The 22,822-nt window shown below is 47.5% G+C and overlaps 1 protein-coding gene across 4 annotated transcripts; it reads right to left on the minus strand.

The window, feature by feature from the left end:
* Positions 1-3,293: 3,293 nt before the first annotated feature.
* B4GALT7 (beta-1,4-galactosyltransferase 7) lies at positions 3,294-22,056 on the minus strand. Of its 4 annotated transcripts, none has more exons than XM_004428450.3 (6): positions 21,926-22,056; positions 17,983-18,345; positions 14,721-14,946; positions 13,584-13,667; positions 13,208-13,312; positions 3,294-12,686 (listed from the first exon to the last, which is right to left on the minus strand). In XM_004428450.3, the coding sequence occupies exons 1-6, from the start codon at positions 21,973-21,975 to the stop codon at positions 12,531-12,533; spliced, it is 984 nt and encodes a 327-aa protein (XP_004428507.1). In that variant the 5' UTR covers positions 21,976-22,056; the 3' UTR covers positions 3,294-12,530. The 4 variants fall into 4 exon arrangements, with proteins under 4 accessions (XP_004428507.1, XP_087285405.1, XP_087285404.1 ...); XM_087429279.1 differs by lacking the exon at positions 21,926-22,056 and adding an exon at positions 20,025-21,895; XM_087429278.1 differs by lacking the exon at positions 13,584-13,667.
* Positions 22,057-22,822: the final 766 nt, after the last annotated feature.

The raw sequence follows: 22,822 nt of genomic DNA on the forward strand, positions 1-22,822 counted from the left end.
AGATGTCATTGAAGACACCATATTACATTTTTAAAATTTTGTTGAGGTCATATTGGCTAATAACATTGTATAAATTTCAGGTATACATTATATTTCAGTTTCTGTATAGACTGCATTGTGTTCACCACCAATAGTCTAGTTTTTATCCATCACCATACACATGTCCCTTTACCCTTTTTGCCCTCCAAAGATACCATATTACATTTATTGTCATGTCTCCTTAGGCTCCTCTTGGCTCTGACAGTTTCTCAGATTTTCCTTGTTTTTGATGACCTTGATAGTTCTGAGGAGCACTGGTCAGGTGCTTTGTAAGATGCTGTTTATTGGCATTTTTCTGCTGTTTTTCTCATGATTAGACTGGGGTTATGGATTTTCAGGAGGAAGGTCACAGACATAAAGTGTCATTTTCATCACAACATGTCAAGGGTACTTACTGTCAACATGATTTATCACTGCTGATGTCGACCTTGATCAGCTGGCTGGGATAGCGTTTGTCGGGTTTTTTCACTATACAGCTATCCTTACCCCACCACCCATACTCTCCTCTTTGAAAGGAAGTCACTTTGTACAGCCCACACTTAAGGATGAGGAGTTATGTCCCCCTTCCTTGAGGGCAGAGTATCTACATAAGTTATCTGGAATAATTCTGTGTAGACATTTGTCCCTTCTCCCCCACTTATTTATTTATTCAATCATTTATTTATCAATATGGATGCATGAATATTTATTTTATGTGTTGGGTTATAACCCAATACTACTTTATTTTGTTGCTCAAATTGTCCCAGCTTTGGCCATTGGGAGCTCTTTAAGTTGCCTCCTGTGTTCCTTTGACATACCCCCACCAATTTCTTTGTTTTAACAGTTCTTTACTTTCTGGAACTACAAGATGCTCCAGGCTCATCTTGTCTATTTCCCACTTCAGTCCTAGAATCAGCCATTTTCTTTTACCGGAGAATGGTATTAGGAACCAAGATCTGGGCACTAGTTGTGTTCATTGCTCCTGGACTATCACTGCTTCTAGGTCCTCTGAGCTGACAGAACAGGGGTATATATTTGTGTATGATATACATGTATACACACACATCTATAAATATTTTTATATGTAACCATCCTTATAGGTATTAAACTTAATGTGAGTTCATACTGCTATATACAGCTTTAGTCCATTATCACATGGATCATTCTAGCCTTCTGCCCTTGCTTATTCATAAGTTCCCACTCCAACAGTGAGAAACCTGGCTCCCACCATCTGCCATCCATTTACTAAATTGCTCAATTCTGGTATGCAGAATTGTTATCCCATACTCCCTATTCCCATGGGAAACAACTTTATTAACTAGAGGACAGTGCAGTTCCTTTTGTCTTTAGTCTTACAGACACCACTTACTTCCAGTGTTACTTAGGTCAGCACTTTCTCTCCCACCCCCTTCAGTGAGGTTGTTTTGTACATTTAATACAGTTAGATTCTCCTGTCATAGTCTGCACTCTTTCCTGGGATTCTCTGACCTCTTAAATGATTTTTTTAAATATACATACATTAAGGTTCACTCTTTGTGCTAAAGGTTCTATAGGTTTTGACAAATGCATAATGTCATGTATCCACCATTACAGTATCCTCAGAGTAGTTTCAGCACTCTAGATATCTCCTGTGCTGCTTCTCTTCAACCTTCCTCTCCTCTCCCCAGACATCTGGCAACCACTGATATTTTTACTGTATCTATAGTTTTGCCTTTTCCAGAATGTCATATAGTAGGAATCATACATTATGTAGCTTTTATAGACTGGTTTCTTTCACTTAGCAACATGTATTTAAGGTTCCTCCATGTCTTTTTGGACTTGATAACTCATTTCTTTTTAGTGCTGAATAATATTCCATTGTATAGATGTACCACAGTTTGTTTATGCATTCCCCTATTGAAGGACTCTTCATCACTTCTAGTTTTTGTTGGTTATGAATAAAGATGCAGTAAACATTCACACGCAGGTTTTTGTGTGGACGTAAGTTTTCAGATCAGTTGGGTAAATACCTAAGTGAGATTGCTGAGTCATAGGGTAAGATTATGTTAAGCTTTGTATGAAACTACCAAACTGTCTTCCAAAGTGGTTGTACCTATTTGCATTCTCACCAGCAATGGTGAGAACGGTTCCTGTTGCTCCACATCCTCACCAGCATTTGGTATTGTCAGTTTTTTGGATTTTAGCCATTCTAACAGATGTGTAGTGGTAGCTCATTGTTGTTTTAATTTATAATTCTCTAGTGACAAATTATGTTCAGTATCTTTTCATATGTTTATTTGCCATCTGTATATCTTGATGAAATGTCTGTTCAGATATTTTGCCCATTTTTTATTTGGGTTTTTTAATTTTCTTGTTGAAATTTAAGATTCTTTATATATTTTGGATACAAGACCTTTATCAGATATGTGTTTTGCAAATATTTTTTCCCAGTCTGTGGCTTGTCTTTTCATTCTCTTAACAGTTGCTTTCACAGAGCAGAAGTTTTAAGTTTTAATAAAGTCTAACAACAATTATTTCTTTCTTGGATCATACTTTTGGTGTTGTATCTAAAAACTCATTGCCAAACCTAAGGTCACCTAGATTTTCTTCTAGAAGTTTTATACTTTTGCCTTTTACATTTAGTTCTAAATCTATTTTGAGTTAATTTTTGTGAAAGGTGGAAGGTCTGTGTCTGGATTCTTTTTTTTTTTTTTTTTTTGGCATATGCATGTCCAGTTGCCCCAGCACCATTTGTTGAAAAGACTATCATTTTTCCAGTTGTTCCAGCACCATTTGTTGAAGAGACTATGTTTGCTCCACTGTATCGCCTTTACTCTTTCGTCAAAGATCAGTTGACTATATTTGTTTGGGTCTGTTTCTGGGCTCTCTATTCTGTTCCATTGATGTGTGTGTCTATTTTTTGCCAATGCCAGGCTGTCTTGATTATTATAGTTTGTAGTAAGTCCTGAAATCAGGTGGTGTCAATTCTCCAACTTGGTTCTTCTTCAGTGTTCTGGATCTTATAAACTTTCGAGTCAGTTTGTTGATATCTACAGAATAACTTGCTGGGATTTTGACTGGGATTGGATTGACTATAGCTCAAGGTGGGAAGAATTAAAATCTTAACAATATTAAGTCTTCCAATCCATGAACATGGAATGTCTCTCCATTTATTTAGATCTTCATTGATTTCTTTCATCAGAATTTTGTAGTTTTCTGGATATAGGTCCTATATATTTTGTTAGATTTATACCTAAATATTTCTTTTTTTTGGTGCTATTGTAAATGATATTGAGTTTTTTTTTTTTTTAAAGATTTTATTTATTTATTTTTTCCCCAAAGCCCCAGTAGATAGTTGTCTGTCACAGCTGCACATCCTTCTAGTTGCCGTATGTGGGATGCGGCCTCAGTATGGCCGGAGGAGCGGTGCGTCGGTGCGCACCCGGGATCCGAACCTGGGCCGCTGGCAGCAGAGCGCGCGCACTTAACCGCTAAGCCACGGGGCCGGCCCTGATATTGAGTTTTTAATTTAAAATTCCAATTGTTCATTTATCAGAAAGCAATTAAATTTAGTATATTAATCTTGTATCCTGTGACCTTACTATTATCATATTAATTTCAGAAGTTTGTCTATTCTTTGAGATTTTCTACATAGACAAACATGTCACTTGTAAACAAAGAAAGTTTTATATCTTCCTCCAAATCTGTATCTTTTGTTTCCTTTTCTTATTGCACTAGCTAGGACATCCAGAACAATGTTGAATAGGAAAGGTGAAGGGAACATTCTTGCCTTGTCCTTGCTCTTAAGGGAAAGTATCCAATTTCTCACCATTAAGTATGATATTAGCTATAGAGTTTTTGTAGATGTTCTTTATCAAGTTGACGAAGTCTCTTTCTATTCCTAGTTTGCTAAGAGTTTTTATGATAAATGGGTGTTTGAGTGTGTCAAATGCTTTTTCTGCATCTATTGATATGATCGTATAGTTTTTCTCCTTTAGACTGTTGATGTCATGGGTTACAAGTGAAAATGTTGAACCTGTCTCACACATATGGATTAAATCCCATTAGAGGGGCCAGCCCTGTGGCCTAGTGGTTGCATTCGGTGTGCTCCGCTTTGGCGGCCTGGGTTCGTGGGTTCAGATCCTGGGTGCGGACCTACACCACTTGCCAGCCATGCTGTGGCGGTGACCCACATACAAAATAGAGGAGGCCTGACACAGATGTTAGCTCAGGGCTAATCTTCCTCAAGCAAAAAAAAAAAAAAAAAGAGGAAGATTGGCAACAGATGTTAGCTCAGAGCAAATTATTCCTCAGCAAAAAAATAATTTAATTAATTAATTAAAAAATAAAATACATCCTATTAGGTTGTGGTGTATAATTATTTTTATACATTGTTGGATTCAATTTGCTAATATTTTGTTGCAGATTTTTGGATCTATGTTCATGAGAGATATCGGTCTGTAGTTTTCCTTTCTTCTAATGTCTTTATCTGGTTTTGGTATCAGGGAAATGCTAGCTTCATAGGATGAGTTAGGAAGTATTCCCTCTGTTTCTATTTTCTGAAAGAGATTTTAGAGGATTGGTGTCATTTCTTCCTTCAGTGTTTTCTAGAATTTACCAGTGAAACCATCTGGGCCTGGTGTTTCTTTTTTTGAAAGTTATTATTGTTGATTCAATTTCTATAATATATATAGGCCTATTCAAATAATCTGTTTCCTCTTATGAGTTTTGGTTGTTTGTATCTTTTAAGAAATTGGTCCATTTCATCTAAGTTATCAAATTTGTGGGCATAGAGTTGATCATAATTATCCTTTGTTATCCTTTTAACATCCATGAGATCAGTAGTGATGAGTCTTCTCTCATTTCTGATATTAGTAATTTGTGTCTTTTCTTTTTTCTTAGTTAGCCTAGCTAGAGGTTTATCAATTTTATTGACCTTTTCAAAGAACAAGATTTTGGTTTCATTGATTTTTTTGTATTAATTTCCTGTTTTCAATTTCATTGATTTCCACTCTAATTTTTATTTCTATTCTTTTGCTTGCTTTAGGCTTACATTGATCTTTGTTCTCTAGCTTCCTAAGGTGGAAGCTTAGATTATTGATTTTATATCTTCTTTTCTAATATATGCATTCAATGCTATAAATTTCCCTCTAAGCACTACTTTCACTGCATCCCACAAATTTTGATAGGTTGTATTTTCATCTTTATTTAGTTCAAAATATTTTAATTTTTGACTCATCTGTTATTTAGAAGTGTTTTGTTTAATCTCCAATTATTTGGGGATTTTCCACCTATCTTTCTGTTTTTGATTTCTAGTTTAATTTCATCTGAGAGCACACTTTGTATGGTTACCATTCTTTTAAATTTGTTAAGGTGTGTTTACGGCCAAATATGTTGTCCATCTTGGTGAATGTTCCATGTGAGCTTGAGAAGAATGTGTATTCTGCTGTTGTTGGATGAAATATTCCATAAATGTCAATTAGATTCAATGGATTGCTGTGGTCTTCAGTCCAGCTATATCCTTACTGATCTTTTGCCTGTTGGATCTGTCAATTACTGGTAGAAAGGTGTTGATGTCACCAACTATAATAGTGGATTTGTCTATTTCTCTTGCAATTCCATCAGTTTTTGCCTCACATATTTTGATGCTCTGTTTTTAGGTACATACACGTTAAGGATTTAACAATGTCTTCTTGAAGTATTGACCTCTTTATCATTATATAATGCCCCTCTTTATCCACAATAATTTTCCTCACTCTGAAGTCTGCTTTGTCTGAAATTAATATAGGTACTCAAGATTAGTATTAGCATTGTATTTCTTTCTCCATCCCTTTACTTTTTTGTGTGTGTGTGTGAGGAAGATCAGCCCTGAGCTAACATCCATGCTAATCCTCCTCTTTTTGCTGAGGAAGACCGGCTCTGAGCTAACATCTATTGCCAATCCTCCTCCTTTTTTTTCCCCCCCCAAAGCTCCGGTAGATAGTTGTATGTCATAGCTGCACATCCTTCTAGTTGCTGTATGTGGGACGCGGCCTCAGCATGGCCAGAGAAGCAGTACATCAGTGCGCTCCCAGGATCCGAACCCAGGCCACCGGTAGCGGAGCGTGCGCACTTAACCACTAAGCCACGGGGCCGGTCCCTCCATCCCTTTACTTTTAATCCATTTGTGTCTTTAAAGTGGGTTTCTTGTACACAACTTATAGTTGAGTCTTTTTTTTTTTTCCAGTCTACTGAGTTTGTCTTCTAATTGGTATATTTAGACCTCACATTTAAAATGATTATTTATATAATTGGATTAATATCTGCGATATCTTTAACTGTTTTCTATTAGTTGCACTTGTCTTTGTTTCTTTTTCTTATCTACCCCTCTTTTTCTGTCTTCTCTGGTTTTAATTGAGAATTTTATATGATTCCATTTTCTTTCCTCTCTTAGCATATCAATTATACTGCTTTTAAAACATTTTAACTCATTGCTCTAGAGTTTGCAATATATATTTACAACTAATCTAAGTCCACTTTCAAATTACACTTTACCACTCACAGGTAGCGCAGATACCTTATAACAAAGTTTTCCCAGTTCCTCTCTCCTGACCCTTATAACATTGCTATCATTCATTTCCTTATTCCTACACTATAGTCCTCCAACACGTTGTTACTATTGTTACTTTGAACAGTTATCTATGAGATCAATTAAGAATAAGAAAAATAAAATATTTTATATTACCTTCATTTATTCCTTTTTTGACACTCTTCTTTTTTTTAATGTAGATCTAAGTTTCTGACCTATATCATTTCCTTCTCATTGAAGAACTTCTTCTTTTTTTTTTTTTTGTGAGGAAGATCAGCCCTGAGCTAACATCCATGCTAATCCTCCTCTTTTTTTGCTGAGGAAGACCGGCTCTGAGCTAACATCTGTTGCCAATCCTCCTCCTTTTTTTTTCCCCCCCAAAGCCCCAGTAGATAGTTGTATGTTATAGTTGCACATCCTTCTAGTTGCTGTATGTGGGACGTGGCCTCAGCATGGCCGGACAAGCGGTGCATCAGTGCGCATCCGAGATTCGAACCCAGGCCACCAGTAGCAGAGCACGTGCACTTAACTGCCAAGCCACAGGGCCGGCCCCATGAAGAACTTCTTTTAACATTTCTCACAAAGCAGTTCTGCTGGCAGTAAATATCCTCATTTTTTTCTGTCTGACAAGGTATTTATCCATATATTTTTTTTTCATTGCAGTAAAATTCACATAACATAAATTTCACCATTTTAACCATCGTAAAGTGTACAACTCAGTGGCTTTTTACTAAGTACACGTCTCTTTTTTTTTTTTTTTTTTTTGGTGAGGCAGATTTGCCCTGAGCTAACATCTGTTGCCAATCTTCCTCTTTTTTTGCTTGAGGAAGATTAGCCATGATCTAACAACTGTGCCAGTTTTCCTCTATTTCATATGTGGGTCGCCGCCTCAGCATGGTTGACAAGCAGTGTAGGGCCGCACCCGGGATCCGAACCTGCAAACCTGGGCCGCCGAAGCAGAGCACGCCGTACTTAACCACTACGCCATGGAGCCAGCCCCTCTCCTTCCCTTTTGAAGAATACTTTCAATGGATGTAGAATTCTAGGTTGATGTAGTTTTTTCTTTCAATATTTAAAATCCACTCTCTTCTTGCTTGTATGGTTACAGACAAGGCTGTAATTCTTATCCTTTCCCTGTATAAGTAAGCTAGGGTTTTTCCCCCCATGTCTTCCTTCAAGATTTTATGTTTTTCTTTGGTTTTCTACAGTTTCAATATGATATGCCTAGGTGTTGATTTTCAGGGGTTATTTATCCTGCTTTTCTCTAAGCTTTCTGGATCTGTGGTTTGATATCTGCCATTCATTTTGGAAAATTCTCAGTCATTATTACATGAAATATCTCTCCTGCTCTGTTCTCCTCATGATATTCCAATTGTTCCTGTGTTACACCTTTTGAAATTGTCTCAGTTCTTGGATTTTTTTTTTTTCTCTTTGCATTTCAGTTGGGAAGTTTCTATAGACATTATCTTCAGCTCAATGGTTCTTTCCTTGTCTGTGTCTAATCTACTGATGATCCCATCAAGGCATTCTTCATCATTTCAGTGTTTTTGATTTCTAGCAACTCCTTTGATTCTTTGAGTTCTATCTCTTTGTTTACATTACCCATCTGTTCTTGCATATTGTCTACTTTTTCCATTAGAGCCCTTAATATATTAGTCTTAGTTATTTAAAATTTCCTAGTTGATAATTCCAAAATGTGTCATATTTGAGTTTGGTTTGATGCTTGCTTTGTCTCTTTAGTCTGTTTTTCCCTTGCCTTTTAGTGTGCCTTATAATATACAATTTATTGGGTAAAGGGACTGATGTAAACAACTTTTAATGTGAGGTGTGATGACAGTCTGCCTAGGAGTTGGACTGACTTTAATGTTTGTTGTAGCTTTAGGTGCCAGTGGCTTTAAATTCCTCTAGTGTCCTTGGTGTTGTTCTCCTCTACTGACTTTGGGTTTCCCCAAGAACTTCTTTAATACAGTCTGTGCCTTGAAGCTCTTTCAGCTGTAATCCACTATTGTTATACTGCAGCCCTGTTGACATGGTGGTAAGGTTTAGGGAAGGGGAAGCATTTTATAATTTTATGATTAAATCTCAGTCTTTTAGTGGGTCTGTGTCCCTGGTTGTGACCTTCACAGGGGTCTCTGAGCTTTTTCCCCCCTTCCTGAGGTGTGGCAGAAAGGCTAGAGGGGGCTGGAGTTGGGTGATTGTTCTATCCCCTGAGAGAAAAGGCTCTGATAGTCTTTTTACCTGGAGAGTAGGCTTTTGTCAGGGGGACTGCTGTGGGCATATTTTTAAATGGTTACTTTTCCCTTTCCCCTTATAGAGACGGGAGGGGATTTTTCTTGGCTCTTCACCATACTCAGCCTCCATCAGTTTGTCAAAATTACCACTTAAGTATTACTCCCAGTTTGTGGTTCTGCGTCTTCTGCTCTAGGTCAGCTGATCTTGGCTGTGACTGTATTTTCCTGGCTCTCCAGATTTTGGGGTGGCAGTTTGCCCTGCAACTTCAGTTCTCTGATAGGCCCAAGAAAAGTAGTTGCTTTTCAGTTTGTTGAGTTTTTTTCTTGTCATAGGATGGGAATGATGACTAACAAGCTCTTTACATGTTGAAGCTGAAACCAGAAGTTGCTTTTTCTTTGGTTTTTTTGTTGTTGTTGTTGTTTTAATGCTCTCAAGGCATGAGGGCTGAGATCGCACAAAGGCAGTGTATATCCATTTGGTCTTTTGGGAAAGAGTGTGCAGGGAAGCAGACCCTCTGTGAAGGGAAGGACCAATGGTATACCATTGATCCTGGCTCCTGCAGCCCCCAGGGGCTCAGCGGACACCGCCACCCCCCTTCACTGACTCATTCTGGCTTCATTATCTCTCTCCCTCCTCCAGACTCTATCCTACAGTCCACCTGGATCCTGCCCTAAAGGTTCTTTCTATAACTAATATCTAACCATATATCTCTCCCTGCTCAGAAATCTTGCACCCATAGAATAAAGTACAAGTTGCTCAGTGTGGCATTCATAGATCTTCATGGTTCACCCTAACCTTCCCTCTGCTGCCTGCCTCCCCCCATACCTATACAATATTGGGGTACTAGGGACACCTTGAACTACTCCCAGGTCCCTGAACATACATGCTTCCTCCAGTCTTTCTGCCTTGCACATGCTGTTCCCTCCAGAAGCCCTTCCCATCCTGACTGGCAAACTGACTCCACCAGGAAGACCTCACCTCCTTAGGGGTGGGCCTTCCCCAAGCACCTGTACATTCCTCAGGCACAGTGTCATGCTCTGGTTCCCACTGATGCCCCAAGGGACCTCGCCAACAGCCAAATCCCCATCTTACTCCAGGCAGAGGAAGCATGAGGCAGACACTCTGAATCTCCCCCATGGCCCTGCTTTTGTCCCAGAGGTGGGAGGGACATCAGACCACATTGGCCAGCACTCCCAGTCAGCCCTCTCCAGCTAGGGAGAGGAGGGAAGGTCTGGAGGGGAAGGAGCCTCTGTGCATGGGCACCTGCTATATAGGCCAGGGGTGAAGGAACCTGGCTCTGAAGGTAGACTGCAGGGGCCCAAATCCCAAGCTCCACCACTTATCAGCTCTGTGACCTTGGGCAAGCTACTTACCTCTCTGTGCTTCACCATCCTCATCTATAAAACAGGGTAATACATAGGACCTAGCTCTTAGGTAGAGAGGCCTAAGGGAAATAATGCAATGTAAAGCATTTCTGATGTGGTGAATGTTCCACAAGTGCTAGTTGTTATGATCACAACAACCACATGGGCCAAGCGCTGTGCCCAGTGCTCCTATCTCCTGGCTTCATTTCATCCACACCCTGGCCAGTGAGGCAGGGATGTTAGTTCCACTCCACAGAGGAGGCAACCAAGGCGCTGAGAAAGCAGAGGAGCCATCTGCTTCTTCCCCTTGCCAACCACGGCTCAGCCCTCTCCCACTCTCCTGGAATGGCTTGGTGGAGGCTGGGGCTGGGGAGTGAGGGGAGTTGCAGATTTGGGTTACATCAGGCCTGGCCCAAGGCACTGATGGTGCCTCGATGATGGAGGTGGTGGCAGTGGCCATGGTGGGGTTGGAGATGCACCCCAGCCCAGGCTGAGTTGGACGATCTTGCTTTTCTTCTGCTCAGTCCACTCCCCTGGTGCAGGTGGAAAGGAAGGAACCCCCCCATTTTTCAGGTCTTCCTATGGGCCCGGTGAGTACAGAGCTGGGGGCTCTGATGTCATATCCATTCCCACCAACTCCAAGAGGCTGGTGTTATGCCCTCATGTTACATAAGTCCAAGATGACACAGCCAGGGAGACTGGCATACAGAAAGCATCCATTCCCCTCTCCTGGGCCTCAAGTTGAGAAAGTCCCTCCCATCACTCTTGTACTATAATCATGGCTGTTTGCCCCTCCGTGTAGTGAGTGAAGCTGAATCGCTGGCTGAGGTCAATTTGGAATCACAAGGACCCTTGGTTATATGTCTGAACAGTTATGTGGAACCTGAAGCTTCACTCCACTCATCTTTGCTTAAATCTCTTGGCTTATGCACAGGATGTACAGTGCACAACCCCTGCAACTACACACAGCAGCCCCGTGTGGCCTCCATCCTCAGAGGAGGAGTTTTTTTGGACCAGAGCTGTTGAATCCACCCTACTGAACTCTGGGACCTCAATCTCTTCCTTCTCCAGCATTGCAGGTGCCCTATAGTTAAGCAAACCAACCTTAACTGGTCCCAAATCTCCTCTTACTTCTGCCCCAAATCCCTGGTAGTCAGACACCTTGAAGGACTGATCTACCGTGCAGGGCTCCCCACCCCCACTCTCGTTGGCCCCAGGCTTCCCTCCAAATGCTTCCTCCAGGTCACTCCCCAATTCCATGGTCTCCCTCAGCTCCCCTCCTTCAGCTCTCCCTGGCATTTGGTGCTCACTGCTAGTCCCCCATCGTACTGTGGGAACACTCCAGGGATTCTCCTACTTCTCCTATCTTCCTCCTCCCACCGCACAAATGTGCTCTTCCCTCCCTCAAGCCACGACCGAGTCATTGCCAACGCACACTGCCTACTCTAAGTCTAGTCCTGTGGATCTGTTTCTGTCCATCTCAATGAGGCAGGATGAAGCCCCGCTCCAGAGTCTGAGCCCACCAGAGCCTGGCAGCGGTCAGACTGCCCAGAAGGGCAGCAAAGCCTGGAGGGCTGTGGGAGGTGACAGGAACCTGTGCCTCTGGCTTCTCTCCCACTTGAGCTTCCCCTGGTCTTGTCGTCCCCAGCCCTGCCTCAACTCCTTGCCAGCTTATAACTAAGAGAGGTGTCATCTTTTGCCCCATGCCCTTCCCCTCAGCCACAGGTGACAAACTAGTGGTCCACAACACATTTTGTTTGGCCTGCCATACTTTTTAAAAGTTTCAATTCATTGCTATCATTTAAAAATTAACCAATTTCACTTAAGAGTCCAGAATTCTAGTTTCTTCTGAAAAATCAGAAGATCTGGCAACACTAGGCCCACATTACCGTATAGTCACAACCAGCTGGAGCTGGCCTCAGCTATCCCCCTTCTGCGGGGCTTGCATTCTGGTTTCTGCAGTTTTGACCCTCCCAAACACCCTGGCCACCCACGTCAGTGGCCTGCCTTCTAAACTGTACCTCTGCACGAGGCGGTCCAGGGGAAGGAACAAAGCCCGCAGGTCTCAGCACGCGAAGGAGGGCAGAGCAGGGCAAGCAGGAGGCAAGGCAGAGAGTCCCAGGCAGGAGCCACATCCTAGCCTCTTCCATCACTGTTTATTGCTAGCAGCGTCCCAGGCACCCTGTGTGTGTCCTGTCCCGGCTCAAGCCTGCCTCTGGGGGCTGGGCTGCTGCAAACACGTGGTTTGCTGTCCGCTACTTCAGGCCACTCCACATCCTGTTGGAGGTGGGCCCAGGGCCTGAGGCTTTGTCTTGGTCCTGAGTAGCAGTGTGGCATCCAGGCACAGCCTTCCTTACTGTCCAGCCAACTCAGCCAAATGTGCACCAGGGGGTGGCAGCCTTGTCACAGTCCAACATGATGTTGAGAACAGTGCAGGGGGCCCCTCCCACAGACAGGGCTGTACGGGAATCCACATGGTACTTCACAGTGCTCAGGCCTCCCTCCCGGTCCACCTTGAATTGCTCCTGGGAATGAAAGGGGGAGAGAGCATGTACTCAGGGCTTTGTGGGTGCCAGCTGTCCACTGATCCCCCACAACCTCATCATCAGAGGTCCTATGAACCCCACTGAAGAGAGGAGGAAGTGAAGCTCAGAGATGTGAAGTTTTGCCCATGGCTGCCCCTGACTAGTAAGCAGGAGAGCAGGGATTTTTCAGTTAGACTAGTATGGCTCCTACAGAAAAGGCTGTTTGAGGGATAGGGACTCCAGTGTTGCAAGTCTGACTAGGATTCTGGCACCTTCAGCTGAGTCCCACCCCCCTACCAGCCTGCAAGGACTCTGAAATCTCAGCTGACCCACAGTTCCCTGGTGCCCATGGCAGCCACCAGAGCAGGGCATGGGCCCAAGCAGAATGCCCATTGACTGACCTGGGCCAAGCAGGGGAGGACAGGGCCATCTGGGGCCCAAGGAGAACTTGTGAACTGCTTGGGCCTACTGGTTCCCCACATCACCACCTATCCGTCCCCAATCAGGGGGCCAGCCAGCACCTGTTTTTGAGCTGCGATGCGCTTCTGGTCCCTCTTCCGCCAGGCTGGGTCATGCAGGTGGCGAAATGTCTTGTACCCAGTTGTGATTCCCGAGGGGCGGAAAAGCTAAGGAGGCCAAAGGTAGTTGGGTCAGGCTGCCCCTCCTGGAGCCCTGGCCCTCACACTAGTCCTTTGGGCTCCCACTGCCTGCCATGGGCCACAGGAGGGGCCTGCATTCCCATTCTACAGAAGAGGTGTGCTAGTCAGGGGGCAGGGCTGGGATCAGAGCCAGGGGTGCCATTTCCAAGCCCCAGCAACTTCATCTGAGGATAGAGAAGGGAACCTCAGGGCAGCCATGATGGTGGAGAAGATAGCAGGGCCCTGGGTGGGGTGTCACCTGGAGCCCGGCTCCTTTGATGCGCCGGTAGAACTCGTCGTCCTCGCGGCCCCAGCCCCAGAAGCGGTTGGACATCCCGTTGCACTGACACAGAGACAGGCAGCGTCACTTGCCCCATCCTCCCAGGCCAGGCTCCCTCTCCTCATCCTCTCCTGGCAGTTCTGGACACCCAGATGCTTACAATTCCCACAACCTCTACAGTACTGGTGGACAGTCAGTGTATCCCAGTCTCTTTGCCTGTTCTAATGGGGCCTTGAACTTGTGTGAGATGATTAGTTTCTCAAAAACTAATGTATGATTGGCAGGAGGGGACCTCTCTGGGGAGCTAATGATGGGCAGAAGTGCCAACTCCGGCTTGATTTCTGCCTGCCCCATACTCCCATTTCTCCTGGGGTGGCTCTGCCCTGGTATCTTCCTCTGTGTGAGCTCTACGGCAGACACCTATTTTTGCCACCCAACCTGGGGCTTCATTTACATAAAGCTGGTTTCAGCCACAGCTTGAAGAGAGGAGCAGGAGATGGAGGTCGCTGAGTTCTTCCCACCCCACCCACCTACCCTCACTCCCAGCTACAGTGACTGACTCAGGGATGGGCCCATGACTCAAGGCGGGCCAATCAAGAGCCAGCATAAAGCAGTTCTGGGACTCCTCTCTGGGATGCTGGGGAAGGGGGCTCCATCTTCCACTGAACTTGGGCCTCGATGGATGCAGGTTGCAGCCATGACAACCACCGTGCACCCTGAATGTCTAAAAATAAATCCAGTCTAGAGAAGGCAGAGGTGGGAGATGGAAGGTGAAATTGTGCCCTGGTGACACTGTCTGAGAGCTGGGCAGGCCATACCTGCAGCCAGACCCACCTCCCCCAGCCCCATCCAGACTTTTCCATTTTGAGAGCCAATGAAGCCCAAGTCTTCTGAAGCCAGCTTGCATGGGGGTTTGTTACTGCAGCAGAATCCTCCCTAACTGACTTGCTCAGTCCTGCTCCTCTCTCAAGTCTCTGACTGCTCCTGGGTTCCCCTGCTGGGCCTAGCAGGACTCCTCCACCTGCTCGGCCCCAGAACTGCTGCTCCTCCTGCCAGTGCCCCTGCCCAGGTGGGCGCTCCCTGGTTCTGAGCAGAGCAGGTGGGGCTGGGCCTCACCAGCTGGTAGTGCTGCTTGGAGAGCAGCAGGATGCCGCCGACATAGGTCTTGTAGTGGTAGAGCGGGTGGAGCTCCGGGGAGGCCACGTGGAAGGGCCCAGCCTCAGGGAAGCCGTAGTCCAGCTCCTCGTTGAGAGGGAGCAGGTCCACGTCATGCATGGCGATGTAGTCCGTGCTGTTGCTGCTCTCCAGGAAGCCCACGTTGATGAGTGCTGCCCGGTTGAACCTATGCAGGGGGGCAGTGAGCTTGCTCTCCCCTAAACTCTGCATGAGAGCCTGTCCTCCACAGCACCCCCCAGTGCCTCCACCCCTCTCCCACCCAACCCTGAGTTCACTGTGGGGCTGCCCACTGCACGTCTGCCCCTCCACTCATCTCACAAATGTTTACTGAGCACCTCCTGTGTGCCAGACACTTCTCAGAGCTCTGGACATAACAGCAGTGAGAACTCAAAGCCCTGCCCTCAAGGCACTGACATTCTAATAAAAGGAGACAAAATAAACAAGTAAATAGTAACAAGCCAGACTGTGGGAGGTGCTGTGGAGAATAGCAGAGCAGGTGAGGAGGATAAAGCTTACTGGGGGCGGGGCAGCTATTCTGGTAGACAAGTGGTCAGGGAGGGTCAGGGTAAGAGAGTGACATGTGAGCAGAAACCTGAAGGCCTGTGAGAATGAGCCACATGGAAATGGGAGGAATGGGGCTCTGAGCAGAGGGGAGAGTGACTGCCAAGGCCTGAGGCAGGAGCAGACACCAAGAAGCCAGGCAGAGTATGTGAGGGGGCTTAGGGGATGAAGTCAGAGGGTGATGGGCCGCTGATGGACCTGGGCTCTGACACTGGGTGAGATGGGAGCCACTGGAAGGCTCAGAGCAGAGGTATGACATGCTGTGACTTAGGGTTTAACAGGATCGCTCTAGTTGTGGTGTTGAGAAAAGACTGGAGGGCCAGGGGTGGAAGCAGGGAGAAAAGTGGAGAGGCTATCACAATAATTCAGGCAAGAGATGGTGGTGATTTAGCTCAGGGGGGCAGCAGCGGAGACAGTGAGAAGTGGCAGATTCTAGATGTATTTACTGATGGACTGGATGTGTATGTTTGGTGGGGGAAAGAGGAGTTGAGGATGACTCCAAGGCCTCTGGCCTGAGTAAGTGGCAGCATGCAGCTGCCATTCCCTGAAACGGGGAAGGGGGCAGGGGAAGCAGGTCTGGGGTGGGTGGGAAATCAGGAATTCAGTTCTGATCAGTTAAGCGTGAGATGCCTCTGAGACTACCAAATGAAAGGCTGTGCAGGCAGCTGCATGTGCAAGTCTGGAGTTTAGGAGAGAGATCTGGACTGGGAATACAGACTTGGGAGTCATCAGGGGAGAGATGGGATTTAACGCCATGAGACTGGATGAAATCCCCCAGGGAGTGACTATAGCCAGAAAGGGGATGCCCAAGCACTGAGCCTCAAGGAGCACCCAGGTTGAGAAATCAGGGACATGAGGCAGAACCAGCAAAGAAGGTGGGAGGGGTGGCCAGTGAGGAAGGAGGAGAACAGAGTGCTGTCCCAGAGGTCAAACGGGAGGTTTAAGAAGGAAGAAGTAATTCACTTGGCAAATGCTGCCGAGAGGTCGACAGGATGAAGGCTGAGCACTGGCCTTTGGACTAACAAGGTGGGCTCACTGGTGATGTCAGCGGAGCTGTTTCAGTGTCATGACAGGGTCAACATCTGAGTGGAAGAGGTTTGAGAGAGCGAAGGCGAGAAAGGGAAGGAGTTTTGCTATAAAGGGAAGCAGAGAAATGAGGTCATAGCTGTGGGGGATGTGGGATCAAGGGGGTCTTTTTTTTTCCTTTTTTCTTTTTAGATGGGAGCTTCTTCAGTATGTTTGTATGCTGATATGAATGCTCCAGGAGGGAGGAAAAAACTGATCATGCAGGAGAGAAAGGAGCCAATGGCTAGAGTGATGCCCCTGAGTAGGAGAGCGGCAAGGGATCCAGTGCCAGAGTAGAAGTGCTGTCCTGGAAGGAGCTGGGACAGCACATTCACGGGGACGTATGCACAGAAGCTGGTGGGCCAGTTGAGGGCATGGGGACTTGGGCAAGTTCTCTTCCAATTGGTTCTGTTTTCTCAACAGAAAGCAAAGTCATCAGCTGAGGGTGAAGATGGAGGGAGTGAGGAGAGAAGGTGTGTAAGGCTGCCACGGAGAGGGGGGCAGCAGACTAGACAAATGAGGCTTCCAGGCACGGCTGAGGGCTTTCCTGGGCCAGAGTGCATTGTCAGGTACACAAGCAGTATCTCCAGCCACAACTAGCTGCCCAGGTGCAGATGTGGAGTAGACAGAGTCAGGTTTTGTCAGGCGGGAGTTCTGCCAGGCAGAAAGGGGCAGGGGAGTTGAGGTGTGTGCGGGAGAGTGATTTTAATGCTGAGCCATGGAATCCAGTCAGGTGAGGAGAAAGTGAGGACAAGGAGGGTGGGCAGTGAAAACTGGGAAGATCGTAGACTAAAGGGCCTGGTGGGGTCCAAGAATTGTTGGAGTATGTCTCCCAGTGGGAGTGAGTTGACAGGAAAGGAGCTGGGGGTGGAGTGTGAGAGGCTTGGATTGTGATCATGGAGGGGAGCAGTTTTTGGTAAGGGCAAGGATTTTAGGATAACACCGGACTGCGAACAACCTGAAAGCCTGGCCTTGACCCTCCCTTTCCCGATTCACCAGCTGATCCACCAGCAAACGCTGTCTGCACTTCCTCCACATCACTTCTTTCCACCTTTCTACCGTGCTGGCCAAGACACCATCATCTCAGACGACTACAAAACCACCCAACAGGCCTTCCCACCCCTTCTCTTGTCCTGGTATAATCTATTCCACATACAGCAACCACAGGGATCCTTTTTCTTTTTCTTTTTTTTGCTAAGGAAGATTGGCTCTGAGCTAACATCTGTGCCAGTCTTCCTCTATTTTGTATGTGGGTCGCCACTACAGCATGGCCACCAACGAGTGGTGCAGGTCTGCGCCCAGGAACTGAACCTGGGCCGCCAAAGTGGAGTGTGCTGAACTCAACTACCTGGCCACAGGGCCAGCCCCAGGATCTTTTAAAAATGAATATCAGTTCAGGGACCTCCCCAAAAATCCCCATCACACCCACTGAGAGAACGCTCCCTCCCACCCTCCTGCCACTGCCGTAGGTGGCCCACCTGGCATTGGACTATTGCTGGGAAGGGAGCAGGCCCTGAGAGGTCTGGGCAAAGTGAGGCCCCTGGAGAGGGGTGCTGGGTCGGGAGGTAGTCCCTACCTGAAATGATCCACCTGGTTGAGCACATAGATGTGGTGCTGGATCTTCTTCCTGCTCAGGAAGCGGTGCATGTGGGGCACAAAGACCAGGAGCTCCTCAAAGCGTTCGCGGAAGGGCACCAGCACTGCCAGGCGATGGGGGCCCCATGATGCATCTTCTTCCCAGTGCTCAGGGGGTGGCTCTGGGGGGCACACCCGGGGTGGGCCTGGGGTCTCCTGCCCTTGTCCGCTGGCTGCCCGGGCCACATCGCCAGAGCAGCTGAGCTGCAGCCAGAGCAGGGAGAGGAAGCCTAATAAGAGACAGGCAACGAAGAGGTGGAAGACGGAGCATTTCCGGGGGAGGCCGCTGGGGAGCAACCTGGACCTGGGACAAGAGAAGGGATGCGTCAGAAGGGCAGGGCCGAACTGGGGCCTTGTGACAGACCCCTTCTCTGGTTTCTCCACAAGTAGGGCGCACGTGACTAGTCTGTCCCAAGTGCCTGGGAATTAGTGCAGAAGCAACGTCAATGCTTTTGCTCATGCTGCTACCAAGGATCAGAATCCTGCTTACCACACTAGGTCCAGCTTGTGGCACCCCACCTCCGGGAAATCCTCTGACCACTTTCAGGTTACAGAGCTGCCCCAGGCCCTCGATGCTCTCTTACTTTCTGTGAGTGAGTCCTGGTCAGGCCACGAGCTGCTCGTGGGCAGGGATGAGGCTCCTTGTCTCTTGCACTTGCCCCTCCCCAGGACAGTGGCTCATGTCCTGAGCTGACGGCAGGAGTCCCGCTTTAGAGATCCTACCCACTGCCTTCCACACTTGCTCCCCTCCAAGTTTACCCCCTTGGCTTTGTCCTGCTTCTCACACGAGAAAGCTCCCCAAAACAGGGGCGTGTGCCGGCATCAGTCCTCGTGAAAAGACCAACGTTTACTCTGGGAAGATGGGACCTACCCCCAAACTAATGCAAGGCCCAAACTGACAGTGGCAGTTCACTGAACAAGTCTCAAAGCTTCAGTCCAAGAGGCAGCCCATGTGACAAGAGATGAGAGACGGACAAGGGAAAGAAAGATGAGGGCTGGGTACAGCACCTAGGCTCATTTCAGAAACAGAAAAACAGCTGAGTATGTTAGACATTGGGGTAGTATTTCTGGGAGAGACTGCCCTTTAGGTTAGAAAGTACTAAGAAGCAGGTGGAATTCACCTGATTCCTTTGCCCCTCTCTCTGGAAGTTCCTGAGGGCAGTGGAGGAGGAGCTGAGGAATCCAAGAAAAAGGAAGCTTCCTCTATACTACTTCCCCTGAAATAATCTGGAATCTACTTTATAACCTTTAAGAGTCACCAATTGGCTACCAAGTCTTACAGATTCCTGAGTGTCCCTTTGATCCTTCCTCAACCAGTGTCTCTTTTAGCTTAAGTCTCATCTGGTCCTTACCCTTCAATCACATGGATGATCCTCTTCTGTTTATCAGATAATAGCGGAACCCTTGGCCTGAAAGTGAAGCCCCTCTGTGACCTCGCCCCATCTCCAGTTACTCCCTGTCCCTAGCCCAGTGCTATCATACTGAGTAACTCAGAGCTTCTCCACTCACCATATTCCTTCCTGCTTCTGCCCTCAAATAGCCTGCTGCTTCTGCCTGACATGTCCTCCTTATTTTATCTGCCTGGGAGCTCCCCGCTGATCCTTCAGGGCCAAACTCTAATGGCATGGCCAGCATCTCATGACCCCTGCCCCCACGTGCACATAAACTGAGATACACACTCTCTCCTTTGTGTTCCCATGGTATCTGGTACTCCCCTGTTTGAAGCACTTACCCACAGGCAATCAGATTCCTATCTGTGGCCCCAGCACAGGTCAGACAGCAGAAGGCTTGCTAAGTGAGTTACAGGAAGGGTTCAAGCAGTCAGGGCATGCTTTTAAGTCACAAACTAGAGCTGGACCAACTCCTGCCTTTCTCCAGAGGCACAAATGCCCACCTGGAAGCCAGCAGCCCTGAAGCCAGGCAAGGTCCCACACGCAGCAGAGAGGTTGCCCAGTAGGACACCTTGCAAGGCTCCTAACTTACCCCCCGTTGTCCTGTGGTGGGGGTTTCCGCTGGGGAAGGGTGGAGCCCAATCCTGCGAGTGGCCTGGGAAAGCTGGAACCTCTACAGGTTCTTTCTCGCCCTCCTGGCTGTCTCTGGGGGAGGGGTGGAGACCAGGGAGATGGACATGGGGAAACATCCCACCTTCGGGGAAAGAAACAATGACCATTATCCAGGGGTATGGCATGGATTGGGCATTCCATGCACTTTCACATGCTGTTCCTTTGGTCCAGCTTCCTCTTCCTACCAGGATCACGTTCCCATGAGCAATCCCATCATGGCTCTAAGGGCCCAAACTGCTGAGCAACTGACTTCAGAGCCGAGTCCCAATTCCCCAGGACAGTGGACAGAGAACTGTTGTTCCTGGTGCCACCTGGTGGCCAACTCCAGATGTGCAGTCCCAGCTGCTCCTAGACCCAGGCCACCCTGCTCTGAGGGGCAGACGAGATGAGAGTTTGTCTCCATCAGTCTATAGGTCCAAGGCTACTAAAAGGTAGATTCAAACCCAGGAAGGCTGGCTCTGGAGCCAGCACTCTTAATTGCTACATTAGCCAGCATCTGTTGCTTGGATCTTTGTACCCCTGTGTCAAAAGCACAAACTGATATCAATATATTTTCCTGGGAATGTGGTTATGTTTCAAAGGCTTATGGAAATGGATCAGGAAATGGAAATTCTCCTCCATTACCTCTCCTTTCTTCCCTCACACAAGCCTCAGTGATACAGGGTTTGAATACTCAGCTGCTCTGATTACAGAACCTCCAAACTGCAAAGGTAACTGAAAGACAAGTGGTACCTCCTCTGTGCCAGGCAGAGCGTCAAGAGCTGTATATATATGATCTTCAATACTCATACAGCCCTGCAGGGTGGACGTTATGATCCCTGTTTCAGAAATAGAAAAGCTGAGGTTGGAAGGATTAAGTGATCTGTTTCTGGTCACATGGCTATTAAAGAGGATTCCCACCCATGCCTGATTCCACAGTCCAGGCTTTCTTTCTATTTTATTCCTGTCTTCTTACTTCAACACCAAGTCTGAAAAATCCCTAATGGTAAAGAGTCGTGCCCACTATATTCCAGAATCTTTTGGCAACTGGCAAACTTAAATAAAGGGAATGAGGTGTCATTCACTGGGTGGAGTCCCACTATCATGTATTCTGGGTGAGAAGAGTTTGGGGGGCACATCTCAAGACTGATTTGTGGGTGTCTTCCCAAATCTAAGTGGCCAAATAGCTCCCTCTTCATTCTGCTTTAATAGGAAACATCATTAGCTAAGGTCTGGACCAAGCTCACACCTAACACACGGAGCAGGCCCCATTTAAGTAGAGCTGCACAGGAAGTGAACTAATGTTCTATGTAAGGAATGCCTAGTAAGTGCCAGGCAGAACATACAGAGCTTCTGTCCGGTGTGTTCTTCTGGGCGGTCAGCAAAGGATGGGGAAGGATGAGGGAGGAGGGTAAGGTCTGAGGCTACGGGGATGCAACGGGGGAGGCAGAGGCCAGAGAAACGGAATAAACACCCTCAGAGAGTAGGGACAGAGAGAAAGACAGAGATCCACTGAGAGGTCAGCGGAGTCAGAGAGCTCCACGAAGAGAGAGGCCAGTGGAGAAACAGAGTGACCCACAATGAGAGAAAGAGACTCGTAAAGAAAGAAAGAAACAAATTCAAACAGGGGAGTCAACGGAGAAATACAGACCCGCGGAGTGACGGAGACCAGTAGAGACAGAGACCCACACAGAGAGATCCAGTGACCCTCAAGGAGAACCACAACCCTCAGAGAGCCCCGCAGAGACGGAGACAACGGCCTCGGGCTCCTCGATTCCGCGGGGCGGCCCGGAAAGGACTGGCACCCGGAGGACGGGGCCCGGGCCGGCCGCCGCCGCTCACCTGCCGTCCTCCCAGGGCAGCTGCGCCGCTTTCCTCCGGGAGGGGAACATCCTGGGGGGAGGCGGCGGCGCATGGGGCTCGAGCTCCCAGCCGGGCCGGGCCGGCCTCCCGGGCCTACGCGGCGCCTCCGCCTCCCGCCCCGCCCAGGCCGCTTCGCCCCGCCCCTCGGTCCGCTGGGTCCGCGCTCCGGCCGCACCGTCTGCTCGCCGGAGCTGCCACGTCAAAGGTTCCGCGAGCGAGGAACACGTGAGCTTTCCAACCGCCCGACTGACCTCTACATTCTGAGAAACTGAGGCCCCAGGAGGGGCTCACGTCACTGGGCTGGGACTGGACTTAGACTCTAGACTTCCAAACGAGCGCCCTGGGATAATCTGCATCCTCCTCCTCTTCCCAAGGGAAGGCGGGGAGCGTCTGGGCAGCCCCGCTGTCAACCCAGGTGCATTCTTCCTCCACGACAAGCTTGGAGCGGGCAGGGCCAAGCTCGGGGCTCAGTCTTGGGGTCAGCCGATACCCCAAGCAGTACTTAGGAGCCAGGCGCTGAAGACAGATTGACTGGATGCGAAAGCTGACTCTGCGAATTCAGCTGTTTTGGGGCAAGACGCAATCTCTTTGCGTCTGTTTCCTTACCTGAGTACATAAATGTTGTCTGATCTACCTGGTTGCTGTGAGGATTAAAGGAGAAAACGCAAACACTTGGTAGAGCGATGGGCACAATAGGCAACTCTATATAAATGATGGCTGTCATCCACGAGAGGGGTACTCGGGTGGAGCTGAGGTGAGAACTGAAGACGGGAATAAGGAGACTGAGTTCCCATATCTGCCCTGTCGCCGTGGGAACTTAGCCCCAGCTGGGCCAGCTTCCCACCTGGGAAAAGAGCGGCAGAGTTACTAGACTTA

The sequence above is a fragment of the Ceratotherium simum genome, chromosome 4 (genome assembly GCF_057802395.1).
Source record: "Ceratotherium simum simum isolate JZ-2026a chromosome 4, ASM5780239v1, whole genome shotgun sequence".
NCBI lineage: Eukaryota > Metazoa > Chordata > Mammalia > Perissodactyla > Rhinocerotidae > Ceratotherium > Ceratotherium simum.